Source organism: Amborella trichopoda, chromosome 1 (genome assembly GCF_054954075.1).
Source record: "Amborella trichopoda isolate Santa Cruz 75 chromosome 1, AtrichopodaSantaCruz75HAP2 v2.0, whole genome shotgun sequence".
NCBI classification, from domain to species: domain Eukaryota; kingdom Viridiplantae; phylum Streptophyta; class Magnoliopsida; order Amborellales; family Amborellaceae; genus Amborella; species Amborella trichopoda.
In genome coordinates, this window is record NC_142336.1 from 57778177 (window position 1) to 57797879 (window position 19703).

General features: G+C 35.8%; 2 protein-coding genes across 24 annotated transcripts in view; one reads left to right on the top strand and one right to left on the bottom strand.

Annotated features, from left to right (window-relative positions):
- NOF1 (U3 small nucleolar RNA-associated protein) overlaps positions 1-11374 on the bottom strand; it is a 48250-nt gene extending 36876 nt beyond the window's left edge. For 11 of the 23 annotated variants that reach the window (XR_016041744.1, XR_016041739.1, XR_016041745.1 and 8 more), the window contains exons 1-6: positions 11005-11374; positions 7404-7508; positions 7075-7198; positions 6556-6593; positions 1767-1947; positions 832-976 (exon numbers count right to left, since the gene is read on the bottom strand). Coding sequence is in view for 14 of the 23 variants with exons in the window: in XM_088848482.1 (XP_088704608.1) it covers positions 832-976; positions 1767-1947; positions 6556-6593; positions 7075-7198; positions 7404-7508; positions 11005-11029 (618 nt within the window). In the remaining 9 variants the exon portion in view is untranslated. The remainder of the gene's footprint in view (positions 1-831; positions 977-1766; positions 1948-6555; positions 6594-7074; positions 7199-7403; positions 7509-11004) is intronic. The other 12 variants (XR_016041746.1, XR_016041760.1, XM_088848485.1 and 9 more) reach the window with 5 other exon arrangements.
- A 2203-nt stretch (positions 11375-13577) lies between these two features.
- On the top strand, positions 13578-17145 carry LOC18440725 (large ribosomal subunit protein P3y). The gene is made up of 2 exons (XM_006850863.4): positions 13578-13850; positions 16771-17145. The coding sequence occupies exons 1-2, from the start codon at positions 13653-13655 to the stop codon at positions 16933-16935; spliced, it is 363 nt and encodes a 120-aa protein (XP_006850926.1). The 5' UTR covers positions 13578-13652; the 3' UTR covers positions 16936-17145.
- Positions 17146-19703: the final 2558 nt, after the last annotated feature.

Here is a 19703-nt window from a genome sequence, read left to right on the forward strand (position 1 = left end):
AAGCCAAGACTTCCACAAAAGCATATATAATATACAAAGTGGCCAGTAATTTTACCAAGCAGTATATATTCCAAGGGTGTGCATATATTTTATCAGTCAACTAAACCAGGCAGCATAATACATAAAATGTGAAAAGTGAGGGAAAATGTAAATGATAAAGGAGTGACAAGAACAATGGTAAGGACTCTGAAAGGTCGAGAGCCAACATAAATATAAGAACTTTCTATTAAACTGGCAAAACATAGGGCATCATGGCCGTGTAGGCAATGCCCATACAGAAGAATACAAAAAAGCCATTATTCACATACCGTTTTTCTTTTCTTTCTTTTTATTTTTTTTTCCAATGAAGTGTGCTATATTCCTTTTGTTTGAGCAGACTAATGGATGAGAAGGTTCATGAGCACATAAAAGAGTGCCCAAAGATAAGAATACAAAGTTGCAGATTAACCAGCACAGTTCACAAGCAACTACAGCATGGGAGAATGTAAAAGGATATCATTTAGTCATTCTTCCATTGCATCCACAATTCCAATACATTGACTTGCCGTGTGCTCGTGATGAAAAACACATTGACAAGTAAAGCATTATCTCCTGGAATCTTTTATCCAAGCTTGGATATTTCTTTTAGAATTCATGGGTGTACAATAAACATGGGATAAAGTACATAACCAGGGAAAAGGTCAACCAGATGAAAGGACAATTGACTTGTATTACCAATGAGTTTGCATGCAGCATACATTCATAATCACATTCCAGAACCAAAATAGGATTAATAAAAAACAAGGCAGGTACAAACAATGAGAAAAGAAGAAACTATGGTGAAAGTAATACCTTCAGAAAACACTGCCCAGTCCCCTTCCATTTGGACATTGGCATGCCAATTGCAGGAACTTCCCATTCAAACATCCATTTCCCAGTATTCAAACATTTGACTTCTTCTTCAGACAATGTATGTCCAAGATGAATCCTAAAGGAACTACAAAATGTACATAGAGATTAAATTCTAGACCAAGAATAGCCCATGTAAATATCAACTACTTTAGTTGCATTGTTGTATAACAAGGACTTCCAAGATGAAGATCATTTGGGACATCACTCGAGAAAAACAAGCAAAATCATGGAGTCAGCATAACACAGAGTAATGTGAGCACCCTCCAACAACCGACGAGAAAAAACCATTTCTGAAAGGCTGGCACATAAAAGTAGTAACCCAAAAATCACAAAAATGAAATATGAAAAGACACAAAGGTAATGGTTCCATTTTTCAAAAAATACCATAAAAGAAAACATATAACAAAGTTCAACTGAACAATCAACAAAATTTAAAAGAAGAATGTTCCCGAATATCATAAAGAATACAACTAAATATACTAGTGGGAATGATAATTTATATCTAGTTTCTTAAAGGGCCACATTGTGCCAATACAAGTTGATCTCCAACTAAACAACACCACCAAAACTAGTCACAAGCAAGTTTCTAGTATGGCTGTTTTCTAATATATATTCCAACTCAGAAATGGCAAATTTGGAGATCTAATCCAACTTGTACATAAATTGATTGCCTGCTAGCGAAAACAAAGGCCATACACAAAGTACACAGAACAGCAGCAAAATGATAGTAAATCAGAACTATAACTCACCATACATTTAGAGCATGAGACTATAGTTAGAATAACAATTCAGAATAAATATCAGAAACCAAAGATGAAATATTTTTTATCAGAATGAAACCAAAGATGAAATATTAGAATGGCACATTTAGTAACCTGGTGCATTCTGCAGCCCCATTTTCCAATTGATCGTCACTTTCCAGATCGAGATCTGATTCTTCATCAGGGGCTTGACTCTTCAGCTCTGATCCACCATCACTATGTTCGTTTTCAGAAGATTTATCCTCAAATTCAGATTCATCTTCATCGACATGGATACAAGTGTCAGAAACAGCACCTTAATAAGCAAAATTTTAGACATCAAATGTCTGTGCTGTTCATATAGTACAAGACAACTCTTTATCCTTTTTTAAATTTGACAAGACTACAGAAAGCAAGAAGCTCCGAGCATAAAAAAAGGAAATTGTTACTTTATATGGTGAAAAGATAAAGAAATAGCTAACCTATCGGTCAGTCAACAAAAAAGTAATCTTGGTGCAGTTTTAAAAGAAAATTTTCCTATTAAATGTTACTTGCCTAGAAAGAGAAAAAAAATATCATGTTACCATTATATTGGAAAATGCTATTTTATAGCAGTTTATACATATAAATATTCCTTTTATAGTTTATATAGTTATTTTTCCAATAAGGAAAAATAGCTTCATACGAAATCTGATGTGAAAAGTGTGTGTGTATGTGTGTGGAAGTAGATTTTAGGGGCCAGTGGGCCAATGTTACAGTAGGCAGAGTAGACCAGAAATCTCGACAGCCCACATTCACCAACAGGGGCAGGGGCAGGGGCATTACAATCACTTTTTGATGCGTCTGATTTTCTTTATTCTTTGTTTCCTTTTTTTTGTGCATATAACTTCATTGCACCTCTCCCTAAATTTCAGCTAAAATGACATATAGAAAAAATTAGTAATAACAGTGCCCTTATATGTTATTCGTTGGATGCGCTCATATTGAATCTAAGTTGTCTAGCTGCTGTTCAATGGGCCGACCGACTCATGCGCACATACAAAAACATGCACAATATACACATACATAGGGTTATTCTAGAATACATCACACTAATGGTGAACCTAGAATTTAGTAGTCATAAATTTTTTACCATAAAATACCCTTACATGGTCAAAAATGACTTTTTGCCATAAATATTCATGTACTTCGGAAATGGTATTTTCATCTTTTTAAAATCCCCCCAAAACTCCATTTCAAATTCAAAAAGATTCTTTTGACTTTTTAAATGATGATTGGACTTTATAGGTAATCTAAAATTACTGCCTTTCTCAAAAATTTCAAATACGCTATTGTTAACGCAATTTTTTATATTGGTAAGGCCATTTGAGGTCAAAAAATTTGAAGTACAAAATTCTAAGTTCACCATTAGTATGGTGTTTCTGGAATAACCCATATATATATGGGTGCGGTTTAGAGTAGAGCGCACCTTCAAATAATATCAAGAAATGTGGTTTCAATACTGGAAATCTTTGTAATAGAATGTAATAGAATGTAAAGCTTCAAAAACAGTGTATATCGACCAGATCTATGAAAATCTTGAAAAAAAAAATTTGAAAGTGTTAACCTTTAATAAAAGAGTGAAATAGTGCAAGTGACCTTGGCAATCCACAGTAAAGGATGCTCAAGGGATGAGATGACCAAAAATGGAATCAAAATCCTTTTTTAAGAGGTTATAGTGAGACACAACAACCTAGAAAAGAGGTCTTTCCACCATACAAGGTCCATAAAACAGAAAGTAAAAAACAAAAAGCCCAAAAATCTTCTAGTCGTTTGGCATTGTTGCTGCTTCTTTGGCGAGGGAGTCAGCTGCTTGGCTTCCTTCCCTCCATGTATGCATCCACACGACGGACATATTCCTGCAAAGGTATTCAATCTCGTCAAACAAGTGGTTCAAATGCCAGGGGGGAGGAGGGAAGATTCTGCACCCAAGAAATTGTGTCACTGGAATCTCCCTCAACGAGGATAGAGTACACGTCTAGGGGTTGGAAGAGTTTGAGGCCTTCCAAAAGTGCCAGCACTTAAGGCTCCATAGAATTTGCATGGCCAATGTGTTTGGAGGCAGTTGCCACAGCAGCACCGAGGTGGTCTCTGAGGATAGCTCCAATGCCTGAAGGGTCGGGGTTTCCGAGAGAACAGCTGTCAAAGTTGAGCTTAAGCTCTCCCACAGGTAGAGGTTTCCATCTAGATGCTCGCGGCAAACGCAAGCGATGGAATTGAAGGACGTTGTTCCAGTCCTGGTTGAAGGCCGAGGAGGGAACACCGTTGAAGCATTGGTGGTTGGTCGCCCAAAAGATGATTGTGGACTTAAGTTTGTTGAATACTTTGAGCCAAATCGAGAATTCCCCTCGGAAAATTCTATTGTTCCGCTTGATCCAAATGCCCACAAGGCAGCAGCCACTGTAGTTTTCCAAAGAAGGATCCCTTCTTTGTGCCAAGGGAAGGGTTGGATGGAAGATATGATGGAGGTCACTTCTGCAGGTAGCACCCATTGCACATTGAACAGTTTGAGGATAGCTCCCCAGAGATTGAAGGCATATGGGCCGTGCAGTTGGAGGTGGTTGTTTGTTTCCTCTTCCGAGAGGCACAGGACACACAGATTTGGAATTGGGATTCCTTGTCTTTGTAGATGATCTACTGCTAAAACTCTCTGTGAAAGAGCCAGCCACATGAAAATCTTGATTTTTGGTGGGGCGAAAGATTTCCAAGCCTAGGCAGCTGTAGCATTAGGGGCGAGAGGGAAGGATGGTGGAAGAGAAAGGTTGTGAAAGAAAGAGGAAACCAAGAAATCCCCTGATGGTGAGGGACACCACATGATGCAATCAGGCCCCGATGGTGCTAAGAAGAAGGCCTGAAGTTCTGCCGCTAGGGTAGTAAAACTCTGAGTTTCTAGATCGTTGAGAGGCCTCCAGAAATGTGGATTCCATGATCGAAGAGACCCTGCCGGTAGCATTTTGTCAGCCACAGTTGCTCCCTGATCTCTGGTCAGAGAGAAGAGATCGAAAAATCTGTCCTTCAAAGGGGTGGTGTGCCCTATCCACAGGTCTAACCAGAAAAGAATTCTATTTCCCGACCTCAGATGGAATCTAATACTAGACAAGAAGGCTGGAAAGGTTGAGCATATTGATCTCAACATGCCCGAGGACCTCTGGTTAGCCCTACAGTTCGATAGCCAGGGAGGGTTTGGCAAATGATATTTGTTTTTTAGGGCGTCAATCCATAATTGGTTACTCAGGGTTGAGAGATACCAACACCATTTTCCTAGTAGTGCCTTGTTTTGGATTTTGAGGTTCTTGATTCCTAGGCCACCCCTATTTTTTGGTCCGGTAGATTTTATCTCAGGCTATCAGATGGATTTTGTCATTGGAATCATCTACAGACCAGAAGAATCTTCTCATCAATTGTTCAATTATGGAGCTCACAGCTATAGGCATATGAAAAGTGGACATTTGGTAAACCGGTATGTTGGCAAGTGTTGCTTTGATCAGAGTGAGTCTTCCTCCTGGAGAGAGGAAGCGGCCTTTCCATCTGACCAATCTGCGGTCCACTTTATCTAAGATATGGGACCAAAGGCTAAAGCAGGGATTGCCTATACAAAGCGGAAGCCCAAGGTATTTCGAGGACAGTAACTCTACCCCACAACCCAACTGTGAGCAAAGGTTGAGAGTGTAGTGGGGTCCACCTTTACACCCATTATTTTTGTTTTTTCAAAATTGACTGTGAAACCTGTTGCAAAGTCAAAGCATCTGAGAAATAGGAAAATCTTGAAAATTGACGGTCCAAAAATGCATTACAAGATGTACCATTTTCAAAACTTGAAATCCATTTTTTCTTCATGTCGATGGATCGTGATGTTGAGATGATCAATTTGAGGATATTTGGGAATCAAAACAACCTCATCAAGTGAAATTTTTGAGGTGCGCTCTAATTTGATTGTTTAGAGCCTCGGCTCTATATAAACCTTTTCCTATATATATATATATATATATATATATATATATATAGAAAGAGAGAGAGAGGAAGAGACTACGCAATGCGTATGGGCGAAAATGAATAGTGTTTTCGCCCATAAGCTCATCACCATCTGAAAAAATCGGATGGTGTGCATTTTTCGACTGCCACTGACCTAGCATGTCCGTAGCAGTACCACTACGGACATACTAAGTCTGTGACGGTCAAAAAATCACGCGGAACATCAACAGACGGGTCAATGACCCGCCATGGACATAGCAAATCATATATATATATATATATATATATATATATATATATATATACTGTCATCCCACTAGCGAATAGAATAGTATAAGCTCAATGGCCCAGATTCAATCTGGGCAATCTGATGGTCACAATTGTATTTTATATTTGTACTTTAATCTTTTTTTCAAAATCCAAATCACTTGAAATTTGGAGCGCCCACTCTTCTCATCAAGGCATACCTAATAAAAATATTAAATATAATTATTCAAAAAATAAATTGGCCACAATACGCCTATAACTTTCAAAGGTATTTTGATCGATTTATTGTTTATAAGCTATTTTTAATTTTTTATTAGGTTCGCCTATTGTTCAAGAGCAAACGCTCAAAATTTCAAGTGAATTGGATTTGTAAAAAAAAAAATTAAAATACAAAATATAATTGTGACTAGTAGATCGGCCAGGATTTAATCTTTGGCCCATTGGGCGTTTATTGTAAGTGCCAGCTAGCGGGCTGACCTCAGACCAACATGCAAGAATAGTATAGCAACATCAAAGGAAAATGATGCAATTTAACATAACTACATTTTAATAAAAGTAGATGGTGAACTTTTATTTTATATTTTTCTCAAAAAAACTAAAAGTTTATCATCAACTGCATCTAGAGATTGCGAGCAAGCCTCTTTACCTTCCCCCATGTCACTCAAACCTTGCTCTTCTCTTCTCCTGAGAAGAATAGCATCCAAATGAGCAAATATGATAACCAAGTTATAAATATAAATATACAACAAATATACAAATATACAAATACACACACATACATGCATATTTCATATGCGTGTATTTGTGTATTTAAAACACACAAACACATGATAACCAAGCTATAAATATAAATATACTAAGTTTACAAACACACACACATACATCCACATTTCATATATGTGTATCAGTGTATGTAACATGCACGCGCACACACACACACGAGCACGTGCACATAAGCGCACACAGATGCAATCAGCTATCTGACCTAAAAAATAATCCTGATCCAATAACTTTTAACAACTTATCATATTTTGAAGATTCTCCATCATACCACATGCATGCATGCACACACATGCATAGGCGCGCACACACACACACACGCGCGTAGGTCACGCACACTCTCGCAAATGCAATCAGCTATCTGACACAAGGAATAATAGCTTACCCTATCGTATAAGGGTCAGCAACAGATCTAGTTCCTGATCCAATAACTTTTAACAACAGATCATATCTTGAAGATTCTCCATTAGTGACTTCTTCAAAAGTAACTTTGTCAGAAGGTTCTTCATCTGATGCCCCAAGAGATGTATGCAGGAGAAACTCGATTCATTAGTACAACACACGCATGTAATAAAATACAAGGGGGAAAGTGACAATGTGACGTCAATATCTAAAACAAGGGATCCATGAGGCAACTCCCAAATCATCAACCTTAAAATTCTGTATTATTGTTGTTTGTTTAGAGCAGATATCAGCTAGAGATACCCTTTTTACCTGAAAAAACTGGTGATGCATCAGATGGAAAATTTTCATCAACAGTATGTTTCTTATATCTTCGATCTAAATCACACTCTTTCAATGCTCTTGTTCTTTTAACTCCTGCTCAAAGAAGTGAATCTTCAGGTATAGTCATTTGTGTATGCCCAATGAGAAGTTAATAATGATGATACTCAGAATAGTGATAAACTGATAATAGTGCTCAAAGAATAATGTTTATCAATCCAATAAACAAACTAATACCGATGAAGGATTTATATTTGTTGATAGTTCAAATAAGTGCATTTCACCTCATATCTTATGATCGATTGTCAATGTTTTCCCTTAGTTCAGGATATGTGAAAACTCCTTGCTTCCTTTTAAATACTCAATGTACGTATCTGAATTTATGTCGAAATTTAAAATCTATGTTTGCCAATACTATATTTATCTATGATGGTATTTTCTATACACCATTAATGGAATAACAAGGATGCCTATTTTATATGCATATGCATACTTATTACTCAATGTACATATATTAGATAAGATGTCCCTTATTGTGCTGATTGTAGATAAAGCAAAAGAAGTTACAAAGTTTATCTACAACCACACCTTTTCCCTCAATCTTATGAGGAGCATACAAATGGAAGGGAGTTAGTGAGGCCGGCAAGAACAAGATTTACCACTAAAATCCTCACATTACATAGTATCTTATAACAAAAGGAAGGCCTGAGAAGCATGGTTACATTAATTGCCTGGCAAAGTCTATATGGGCCAACAAGACTAGCGGGAAGGATACAATATAAAATGGTTCTGAATACCCAGTTTTGGACCAATGTCGCCAACATAATGCTAGTGACTACAACCATTAGTGAAGGTGTTGAGGACTGTTGATAGTTATTCTAGGCTTGCCATGGGCTATGTCTATGAGGAAGGAAATCGAGAAGGCCAAGGAGGCAATAGCTTTAATTACAAGATAAGCTAGTATGAGAAGTATTGGGCTATTATAGATGATAGAGGGGATGAGCAATTGCATCACTCTATATATGTAGTTGCTTATTATCATCATCATCATCATCAAAACCTTTTTCCAACTAATTGGGGTCAGCTACACGAATCCTAGCCCTCCATTTTGCTCTAACAAGGGCTGTACCATCAGTGAAACCATAAGTCACCATATATTTTTTCAATACTTCCAACCATGTCCTTTTGGGCCTACCTCTTGCCCTTTTTTAGCCTTCAACTTGAACCAACTCATACCTCCTAACAGGTGTTGTACTAGGCTTGCACTACACATGGTCAGCCCACCTAAGTCTACTTTTTGTCATCTTATCACCCATATAAGACACACCTAAGTGCTCCCGAATGCAGCTGCTTATTATCTCAACCCAAATTCGTCTACGACAAGGCAAACTTTTCAACCCATCTCGAGATTTTGGGGGCTTGCATACCATGATAGAGATATTACATACTGGGACACATATGCAAGTGAATATTGGGAAGGAGATGTGCTCATATAAAAAGGCATCATGATAATTTGGAAGACGGATGGCGTTTTCCTTACATGGTGAAATCCTCCCAAGTATTTCATTTCATTAGTTTATTCTTTATTCTCTATTCCTTTTGAAGTTTAATACAATTTATAATAGTATGATAATGCTTTCTTATTATCTCTATTATTCAATTCCATTATCAGAAGATGGTGGCGAAGTTTCCAGCCTTCAAAGATTCGTTATTCATATCTCACCAAAACTTGTGATGCAAGTGGCTACGAGAGCAATTGGAGTATTTTCGAATGCATCCACACAAATAAGCGAAATAGGTTGAAGCACAAAGGGCTTACCAACTTGATCTTTGTGCAATACAAATTCAGCTTGAGGCAGAGTTGATAGGCACTTATCTGTCTTTCCATTACACATTCAATAATTGTAAAGTTCAACTTATATATCAAATTTTGAACAATATGAAATTTTAGGAATCGCAACCCCATGCAAAAACCCATATGCTCAGATCCAATTGATTTGGAGAATATCACCATTGTCAAAGATTGGGTAATTCATAAAGAGAGGAAGGCTTTTTAAGACTTTGCAGAGCAATGGGATAATTTGGATGACGATTAAACCATCATGAGAAGGTAGATTTTAAGTTTCATGATTTTTTTTTATTTGTTTTTTTATAATAGTTTCATGCTTTTATTTTTAAACCTTAATCACTTTATTTGCTTTCTTTTTTTAATCATATCAAATTATCCATAATTACTTAGTAATAAGTAATTCTCTTGGACTCTATGGTACATGATTTGTCATTAAATATTAAGTTTATGGCTTCATAACTTTTTTTTTTGATAATTTAGAGGTCAGTACAAAGGAATTCAATGATGAGGAAGGTGGAAATGGTGAGGATGGACGAGATGACACTGAAGATGGCAATTATCGATTACATATGTTTTTTTCTAGGATCTATGTATAAGAGACAAGTTTTGTGATAACTTGAATGTACCAAAATAATTGTTTGTTTTTAGCCTATGAGATGTGGAGTTGTGATGTTGTGAACTATTTTTTACTTTTTTATGCCTTCATATACTTATCTTCATGGTTCATGACTTCAATACTTTATAACCTTTTGTTTTGCCTTCAGTAGTTCAATTTCATTGTTATTGGCTTATTGCTCATGACCTATTGGAGCGCATCATGAGATTGAATCAACACACGAACATATGGTGTGTTATGATATTATTTTTGTCCCTAGTAAGAATTTTAATTGATTCTGAATTTTCTAGAATATTTCTAGTTTTTCATAATTTTCTCTATTTGTTTGAATTTTCTGTATATTTCATTATTTTATTTTATTCTTATTTAGCCGGTTTGACAATCGACCGGTCTAATAGAACCGGTGCCCCCAGTGTTTCTTACAAAGGTCCAGTCTTAATAGCAGTATAACACTTGAAAGAAATAACCCTGGATGACTGCGATCGGGATCACCATGATCATCCCCATTATTCATATTGGCTGTAGTTTGAGTCATTTAGCTTGGGCCACTTTGAATACATGTCATAATTTGCTATGCTCCTATGAATTTGATTATTGTTATGTACTTCAATTTGGACCGTTGGACAATTGAATGTAAGTCAAATAGTAAAACAAGCCAAAATTTACTTAAAACCCTTAACATCAGTAAGTTTTCTATTTTGTCTCAATAACTTGAACTTTGGAATGTATACCAAACAGGAACACAACTCAAAAACTGTTTAGAACCCTAAGTATCTAAAAGTTTTCTATTTTTCCTAAAGAAACATACAAAAATTTCTATTTTTAATTTTCCTCAATTTCTGTTTTTCCCATTTGTCCTGGATTTACTACATAAGATGGTCTGAAATTCAACTTAATGTTTCAAATATTGTAACTCAGCATACTGAATTCGAATAAAAAATCGTAGAGGAGTCTATAATCATTCATAAACAATCAAACAGATAAATATAACTAACATTCATCTTTGAAAGCGTTCAAAGGTACAATAATAACAGCTATAACATTTAATAGTTTAACTTATGACTCAAATGGAAAACAGTGTGTCATTGCTAATAGAAGATAATGATTGAATGAACACTGAAACTAACCTTTTGTGGCAGAAGGCTTTCCCATTCTCACATCAAAGAAAGCATACCCTGTTCATATAAATGTTGAGATGAGGGAATGAAAACCTTTTCTTGCTATGACTCCCGAAAACCTAGATTCTCCAATATGTAAAGATCAACAATAGCCTGAAAAATCAACTATATGATTCAGTAAAAGCCTCGCTCACCCGACCAGAGAGAGAGAGAGAGCTTTTTATCGACTTTAGAGAGAGAGACTCAGCAGAGCAGATAGAAAGAGAGAGAGCTTTGTTTAGTGTTAGAGAGCGAGAGAGGAGAGGTACTCAGCAGAGACATAAGCACTGGGAGGGAAGGAGACAAGGCAAGGATTGAAGCCAAAACAAAAACTTGACTCGTGAGAGTTTTAGAGACCGTGTGTTTTAGCGGCAAGTTCATTGAAATGTCGAAAACAATTGTACTCTCGCGGGAGTTACTGTCCATTTACTTCATCGGGTGAAACTTTATATAGGGCTGAGGTCACACGGGTGTGCCAATGGTATGAATGGTACTCAATACATCGTGTTGTGGTTTATATAAATAATAAGTTGATGTTTATTTACACGAGAAAGATAAGCATTGTTGTTATCGTAAAAGAAATATATATATTAAAAGACGTAAAAATGATGTGTTGACAACAAGATTTAGAGATTCAGTTTGCCATAATTTTGTCTAAAGTTATCTATCTCTTGAGTTTTAGATGAGTACATGTAGCATGCTCCTACATGGTATAATATAAATTAACTTACTCAAGTAAGAGATACTTGATAATTGGGTTGCGGTCATCATGATAGCACCATTTGTACGTCAACTAAGATCTAAACATCTATTCTCACTTAACACATTCTAAAATCTCTAACAATTTCAAAAACAGGGAGGAGCTCGTCACCCCACTTAATTATCAAAAAATAAATAAAAAAAATAAAGGATACTTTAGAAGATATTTTATATGAACTTTTTGGATCCAACTCATAATAACTTTATGATTATTTTTCAATCAAAAGAAGGGTTATGAGTTCTTCAACACCTGCTTCAAATATTGACGCTTCATGTTCATTCTTAGGATTTTTTTTTCCAAGCACATGGAGCATTGCCATATATTCTTTTTCTTTTTTCAGGCTAATCATTGGTGGTTATATCCCTAAAAATTGGGGCCCTCAAAATATTCTTAATACGAGATTTACTTGAGGGAGCAAATTGGCAGCATTAGCTTGTGGCATTTGCCTGGTAAAATTTGGGTCAACAGTATGGTTTGTATAAAGGCGCTACTCTAAATTTTGTTGGAAGTTGTCCGTTTGGTGCACGAAATTTTCCTGGTGCCCTAAAAGTCAACTTTCACTTATAATTATAAAATTTAGAACTCTAAAAATGATGCACATATCCAAATAATGTGTTACAAAATGTATTATTTTTCACATTTCAAATCATTCATATGATCAATTTAAGGATTTTCTAGTGATGAAATTACCTTTATCAATAGATTTTTTCGCTATATTTTATTTATTTTATAATAGGTGACGCTTGTATAAGGTGCAAGTCTTATACTATGCCAATAGGGCTTATCTTATTTTCTTTAAATATGTAATTCTAATGTCGAAAGCCGTACGATGACTTGAAAATTCTTGTTCAAACGTATGTAGATTGAGCATATTTATAAATACTTTAAAAATTAATTGGAGTCGACTGCACAAATGTTAGCCCGCCATTATGCTCTATCATACCCTTGATGAGGCCATAAGTTCCCATATATTTATCATTACTGCATATCCATATTCTTTTGGTCCTATTTCTCCCAATTGTTTAGCCTTCAACTTGAACTGACTCACACTTCCTAACTACTAATGTACTTGGTTTGTACTACACATGGTCAGTCCACCAACTCTACGTTATTTCATCTTCTCATCTATTGGTGTCACACAAAATTTATCCCTTATTGTATTACTACTCATTCATTTCAATCTTTTTATCTTAGCTACACTTATGTTATGTGTATGTCGTTTATTGATTGCCCAATATTATGACTAAAAAAAGCGTATCTCACAACTATCCTATAAAACTGGTCATTCAGCTTCATTGGTTGTTGCATAAATAGAATTGCATACTCGGCCACCCAATGCAATTGAGGGTCCCACTCCTGTATTCGCTTCGATTATCATATAAAACTTCGTTTGCACTTGTTTACTTTGCTTGTGTAGCGCTAATTCTATATGCGACATCTTCCTCAATCTCGTTAGTTTCATAAATTATCAACCCAAGATATTAAAAGGCTCTTTGTAATATTTATCGGTTATTAATATTAACTTTATCGTTTATATTATTATCACTAAGTTTACATTCTATCTACTCTATCTTAGTATAGCTAATTTTAAAACTTTTAGATTCAAGAGCATCTATCTAAAATTCTAATAACACCCTTTCCAATCGCATAAATCAAAACTATATTCTCTACAAAACAACATACATCACATTAATTCATTTTATAAGTACCTAAATTTCCAATATACTCCAAGTGCGCACGTGCTTAGTTCAACCCTCATATAAACGAAGGCTCATTGTGAACTAGGGTTTGCTGCTCTCGTTAGGGTTTACTCATCTCTGTTTCTGCCGATCCAGACGAAGAGAGATAGAGAGAGAAAATGGGAGTTTTCACGTTTGTTTTGAGAAGCACTGGAGGCGAATGGAACGCTAAGCAGCTATCTGGTGAGTTGGAGGCCTCCGCGTCTTCAACTTTCGAGTTGCAGAGAAAGCTTGTTCAAGCTGCCTCGTCTCAAGATTCATCTGGTGGTGTTCAGTCTTCTTTCGCCATGGTTTCTCCATCTTCTGCAGTTTTCCAGGTCAGATTTCCTCCATTTCACTCTCCCTCTCTCTTCCCCGCAGCCATCTCTCTCTCTTCATTTATCCATCACTTCTCCTCTACCTCTCTCTCTATATATACTTATTGATTTCTTTATCTCTGATATGCATCCATGTGCTCGTGTGTATATTTCAGAAGTTACCAAAGATATCGTGTTTATGATTCTGGTGTTGCCAGTAACTTTTCTCGATATCTTTCCATATGAAAGGAATTAGACTGTGTATTTTAAGATATTAAGTTATATCATGGTTGTGACGAGTAACTATGGAAAGGAATTAGAATGTGTAGTTTAAGATATTAAGTTATATCATGGTTGGGATGAGTAATGCGGTTACTGGTTTGCCTTTGAAAGTCATATTTTATAATTTACTACGAAATGAGCTATAATTTAGTAAGAAATGAATAGGCGTAGCATGAGTGTGCTTTTATTTATTAGATTAGTTTGTTTGGTGCCCAAATTATTTGAACTGTGAATTGCATTATAAGAAGAGACCAAGTGATGTATTTTTTTCCCTCATTCTGTGATTTATTTACTTGATTTCACAGTGTAGATGTTTTGAGGTGTTTGCAAACACCAAACACCAAACACGTGTGCTGTATTTAATTGGGATAAATAGTGTTTCTTATGTTCTCTCATGCAAAAGTTTGAGATAAATGCGTTGTTTTTATGTTCTATAATACAAAATTTTATGCATGAGTCCATTGCTATTGGGTCTGCTAATAGTGATTAAGCAGCAGCACTGCATTTTCGGGCTGGTTTCCTCTTCTTCTTCATTGTTTCTGATTTGTTTATTGGGTATGTGCATGCATATGGGTAAAGGGTTTTACGCTGATGGTGCATATCTTTTGTTTGTATTGTTTATTACTTGAAGTATCAGTCATCTATGTGACTACGATTTGTGACGTACTATGGAATGGCAATACTATTTCTTTGAATTTTTCTTTGCTCCTATCTTGATCTTCCAAAGCCATGTCATAGAACTTGGTATTCATACTCAACTACTTTAGTTAATTTTAGTTTGTGGAATGAGTTTTACTGGTCAAACATGACAACGTTCTAATAACGATCTAGTATTTATTCACTTGAATTAAGAACCCCCTCCTTTGCTCCCCCTCTTTTCTTTTTGTAATTCATTGTTTATTATAACCCTCTGACAAACTCCCCCAAAAGCATTGACGACATATCCATTTTTTGAAGACCATTTTTCTTGAGGCAAATCCAGTACAAGGACATCAATTTTCTCAAGTTATTTTGGAATACCTCAATCGAATCAATACTGATTTTGTTGTCCACATGTTTGTTGCCGTTAGGCGGTTCGCTAATTAGATTATACTTGACAATTATGTTTGTTTTCTGAGTATTTTTATCTCATCACATCTTGTTGAATTAGGGACTGGGTTGCTTGGTAGAAAGAAAACTTAGTGTGATTGACTAATGGTCATTTCAGCATATCTATTTCTCAATTTTAAATTGTTCTTATGGTTTTGCATTTAGTTGCTGTTTTGTTCTGGATTTGTGGTTGTCTCTAGTATTTATTTTATCTATAGTTGGTTTGTAAAAAGTAATTGGATATGTATTTTGCTATGTCCGCACATTATGATTGGGTAATGAGGCTCTCTTGCAAATATATGTGTTTCCCATGTGTCCATCATCATTGTTTTATGAGCAATGGCAATGGATTGTAGTGATTTGTGATTGAGTTTGTTACTAGGCACTTATTTGCTTAGAATAAGCTATATGGGCGTGGAATTCTCTTTGAAATGATTTCTTTTCTCTTGTCCCATTTTTTACACAGTTATGTTCTTATACTTAGAAATGGCCATGAGGATGTTTCGCTCGGTATTAGGTTTTTTTGGTTTTACTTTCTTTTGAACTGTTTCTAGTGATTATTGTTTTTTGTTTGTTTGCATGCTTTATGTTCATGAGGACATGATAACACGGTTTCTAGGTTCTCAAAAAGAAAAAAAGGGAGGGGGGGTTGATTTGACCAAAAACTGGAGTACGCAATTTTCATTGGAGTGAGTATAGCAATTGCGTGAGAGGGGGGGGGGGGGGGGAGGGGGGCGGTTGATTTGACCAAAAGCTGGAGTACTCCAATTTTCATTGTAGTGAGTATAATAAATGTGTGATGTCCTGTATTTTTGCCTTTTTTTAGTTAGTTACAACGAGTGATTAGATTTCTTTGGGCACTAGATTTTGCACGGCATGTTTTAACTCATGAGAAAAGTTGACAGTGGCCCTTTTTTGTTGTTAGTAGGATCATACTGTTTGATATAAACTTAATTCCTTGGGGAAGAAAACTGAGGTGCTCTTCCTGTTACATTGTTGTAATATTTCATGACCTGTTTCTCATGAAGTATCAGGGAGAGAGAAGGTTGGGGTGGGGATTGTGCCAATGGGGATGAGTCATGAGATTGCTTCTAGAATTTTGCACAACCCTTCTGAAATCTGAGAGGATAAGATTTATTAAGATGCCCTTATATTTATGTAAAGAGTAAATAGCATCCAAGGCAAGGCGGTTCAGTCTAATGGGGGTTGTGGCCCCTAGACTTCATATTGAGGTTGTTTCTGTGTTTTAGTCTGTTGGTTGTTGCTAATTGGTATGGGCTGATAGCCTTTCAATGTTTGCTTTGCATTATTTTAAATTTTTCTTGCTTAGATGCTTCTATACCAAATGCATTCAAATCTCTCTTGTTTCTATTGTGTGATCTGTTCATTGATTAGCTTTGCACAATTCGGATGGGAATCATGGGATTCTATTTGGTCAGGACATAAAATCATTTATTTATCTTTTTGGTCAGGACATAAAATCATTTATTTATCTTTCTAGCTTGTATTTAATCTAGTTCATGCGTGTGCAACCTGTTTGAGGCTTTGAGCTATTTGGGTTTCTGTTCAGGTGGTTATCGGTGGAGGTGGTGGAGGTGGTTTTATCGGGGGTGGCGCTGCTGCAGCAGCAGCACCTTCTGGTGCTCCAGCAGCAGCAGAGGCACCACCAGCTGAAGAGAAGAAGGAAGAGAAAGAGGAGAGTGACGACGACATGGGTTTCTCGCTTTTTGATTAATTATCTCTCTTCACGTTTGAATCTATTTTACTTCTCTATCTTTTGAGGGAATTTTGTGTTAGTAATCCATGGACCTTCAAAAACTGTAGCAGTGACGAATATTATGGTAGCATGTCGTCTGGAGAGTTAAATTTGGTTTGTCAAAGTTGTGGAATGATCGCTTCATGAAAATGTGCAAATATCTCCATTTTTAGAGGGTTGGAGGTTAAATTTCCGCTTTTTCTGAATTTAATTTCAGTATTTTGCTAAGGAGATGTATCCAATGAGCACAATGAAGTTTACTACATAACTTTCTCACCATCTCAGCCATTGATGTGAACATGAGAGGGCTGAGGGACGTCATTCCACCGCAGAAGGATGTCTAAGGTCTTGACATCCAACTGCTGGGGTGAAAGTTGTCTAGGAAAATTCACTTTATACATTAGTCCTTTTGCTTATCCGAGTGCAGGTGGTGTTAATTAGTTTTAACACATTAAAAGGGAAAAATGTCTAAAAAATACGAATTATAATTTTAAAAGTAATCTATTTTCTAGTACTGATTATATGTTGTCAGACTATTTATCTTTAGTACCAAGAAGCTACAATCACTTTAGCCGTCAAATATGAAATTATGCAATACAAGGCGTGTTATATCTTTCATTTGGGGCTTTGGTTTTTTTTGTTAAATGGTACTAAAAGCATTTGACTACTTTCCCTTTCTCGTACTCTTCGTTTCTTTCCTCGCTGCATATCACAAATTTATTTATTTTTCCGGAGAGTAATATTATGAAAGCATTTTATGATTCCTGTTCATATGTACAGTACTCCAGCTATGAGAAGTTAGCAAGGGGTAAACAAAGGGATGCCTGTATGCGTTATTCCTTTGCTCGATGTCCATCAAAGTTTAACGATCGACTCATCCTAGTCATCCCATGGCTGTGGTCATGTGTTTCTTGTGTGGCGCTCTTTGTATTTACAACTAATTGGTGTGTATAAATCCTTTTTAAAGGGACATTTATCACATTTTTCCTTTGAGAACATTTCAAAAAGGAAGAAAAGTGAGATATGGCCATAATTATCCAAAGTGGACCGATTGATTGGACCATCAATCGGTGCTTTGGTCACTCAGATACGAGTGTTAAACTGGTATTTTTTTGAGCACTAGTCAAATTTGATAGTTGTTCGGGTGAATTGGCTTGACTGTCAGTTTTGCCGGTTTTTTTTTATATGAACCGGCCTAATTCCCCTCCTTCCTTTTTACCTCTCGCCATATTTTGGTTTGATTATTACATTTTTTTTTTATATTTTTCATTTTGATTGCACATGATATTTTATTTCTACAATCGAGAGGGCATCAAGACTTTGGCCAAAATCATCAACCTGAAAAAAAAAAAAAAAAATCTTATCATTTTGACATGCATTCCAACTTTTTAAAAATTTCTTACCATTTTGACATGCATTCCAACTTTTTAAGCAACTTCTCACAGGAAATTATTAGCCAAAAAGCTGGATTACAGAAATTTTTCATTACAATTTACACGAGTTACATTCGCCGATACATCGTAGAACAGGGAGTGTAGGTTTCATGTCCTTCAATCAGGCTTTAGGGTTGTCGAACCTATACTGTGTCTCAACTTACAAAACACCTATCCAACTTAAAAGAATAATTCCCTTTTTTTTCTTTCTTTAAAAATCATACCTCTTTATACTATTTCCCTATATTTTCCTTGAGTGAGAGAGAATGGAATTACAGTGGAGTAAATACACTACCTTTTTATTGCCAAAAGAATTTGTTCATTCACTCCTTAAGGTGAAAACAAAATTAGGAGTAATCATAGGACCCCAAGTTTTGGGGATTTAGCCTCTTTCATATAGTGATATTAGTAAAAAAAAAAGAAAATCGCATTTCTATACACTTTAAAAAATAATGTCTCAAAATTGAATAATGACCATCTAGTTTCTTGAGAGTGTGATTTTAAGTGTCAAAAAACTTAAAACTTAAAATTTACATTCTATGCTTTGAAGAAAATCATCTAAGGATTCTTAGGTGATTTCTAAAATTTTTATATTAAAAAAATCTTCCGTGCATGATGATATGTTAGGAGCATATTGTAGGCGCTCTTTTTTATTTCCTTCTTGAAAACAAATATCTAAATTGCTTGAACTTTGGTGGCACAAAAATGCCTTTAGGTGCATCAAACTTAACGCAAAACATTTATGCTGGAAACCATGGAGGGTATAAAGAACTTCGACAAGTTATTAAAGGGTGATTACGGACAGGGGCAATTTAGGTATTTGCAGCCACATGACTACATGCGGTAGTTACGAATGGTAGCCGGCATGCAACTACCACGCAAGTTTTCCAGAACATAAAAAAGAAAGCAAGGGTATTAACGACATTTAGGGAATATCTTGACGACAATGTCGGTTCCGTTGCAAACTTGGGATCTAAGTTAAGGATAGTCTGCATGATCGAAGACTTTCCATGTCACTGACTTTGCATGATGATTGAAGTTTCGAGCTATTTGATTTGGATGGACGGCTGTGATAGTTTTATTTATAGTATTATTTTTAAAATAATTTTATTTTTTAATTTTTTATAAATTATTTTAATATAAAATTCGAAACATGCCTTTTATCAAGAGAAAAAGTTTATATAAGGATACTATCTTATAATGTAGGACTAGGGATGCCCGTAAAAAATCCATCGGAATAGGTAGTTTCAATGTTGAAAAACCCTTTGATTAATCATCTCAACATCGAGATGCATGACTATGAAAAAAAAAGAT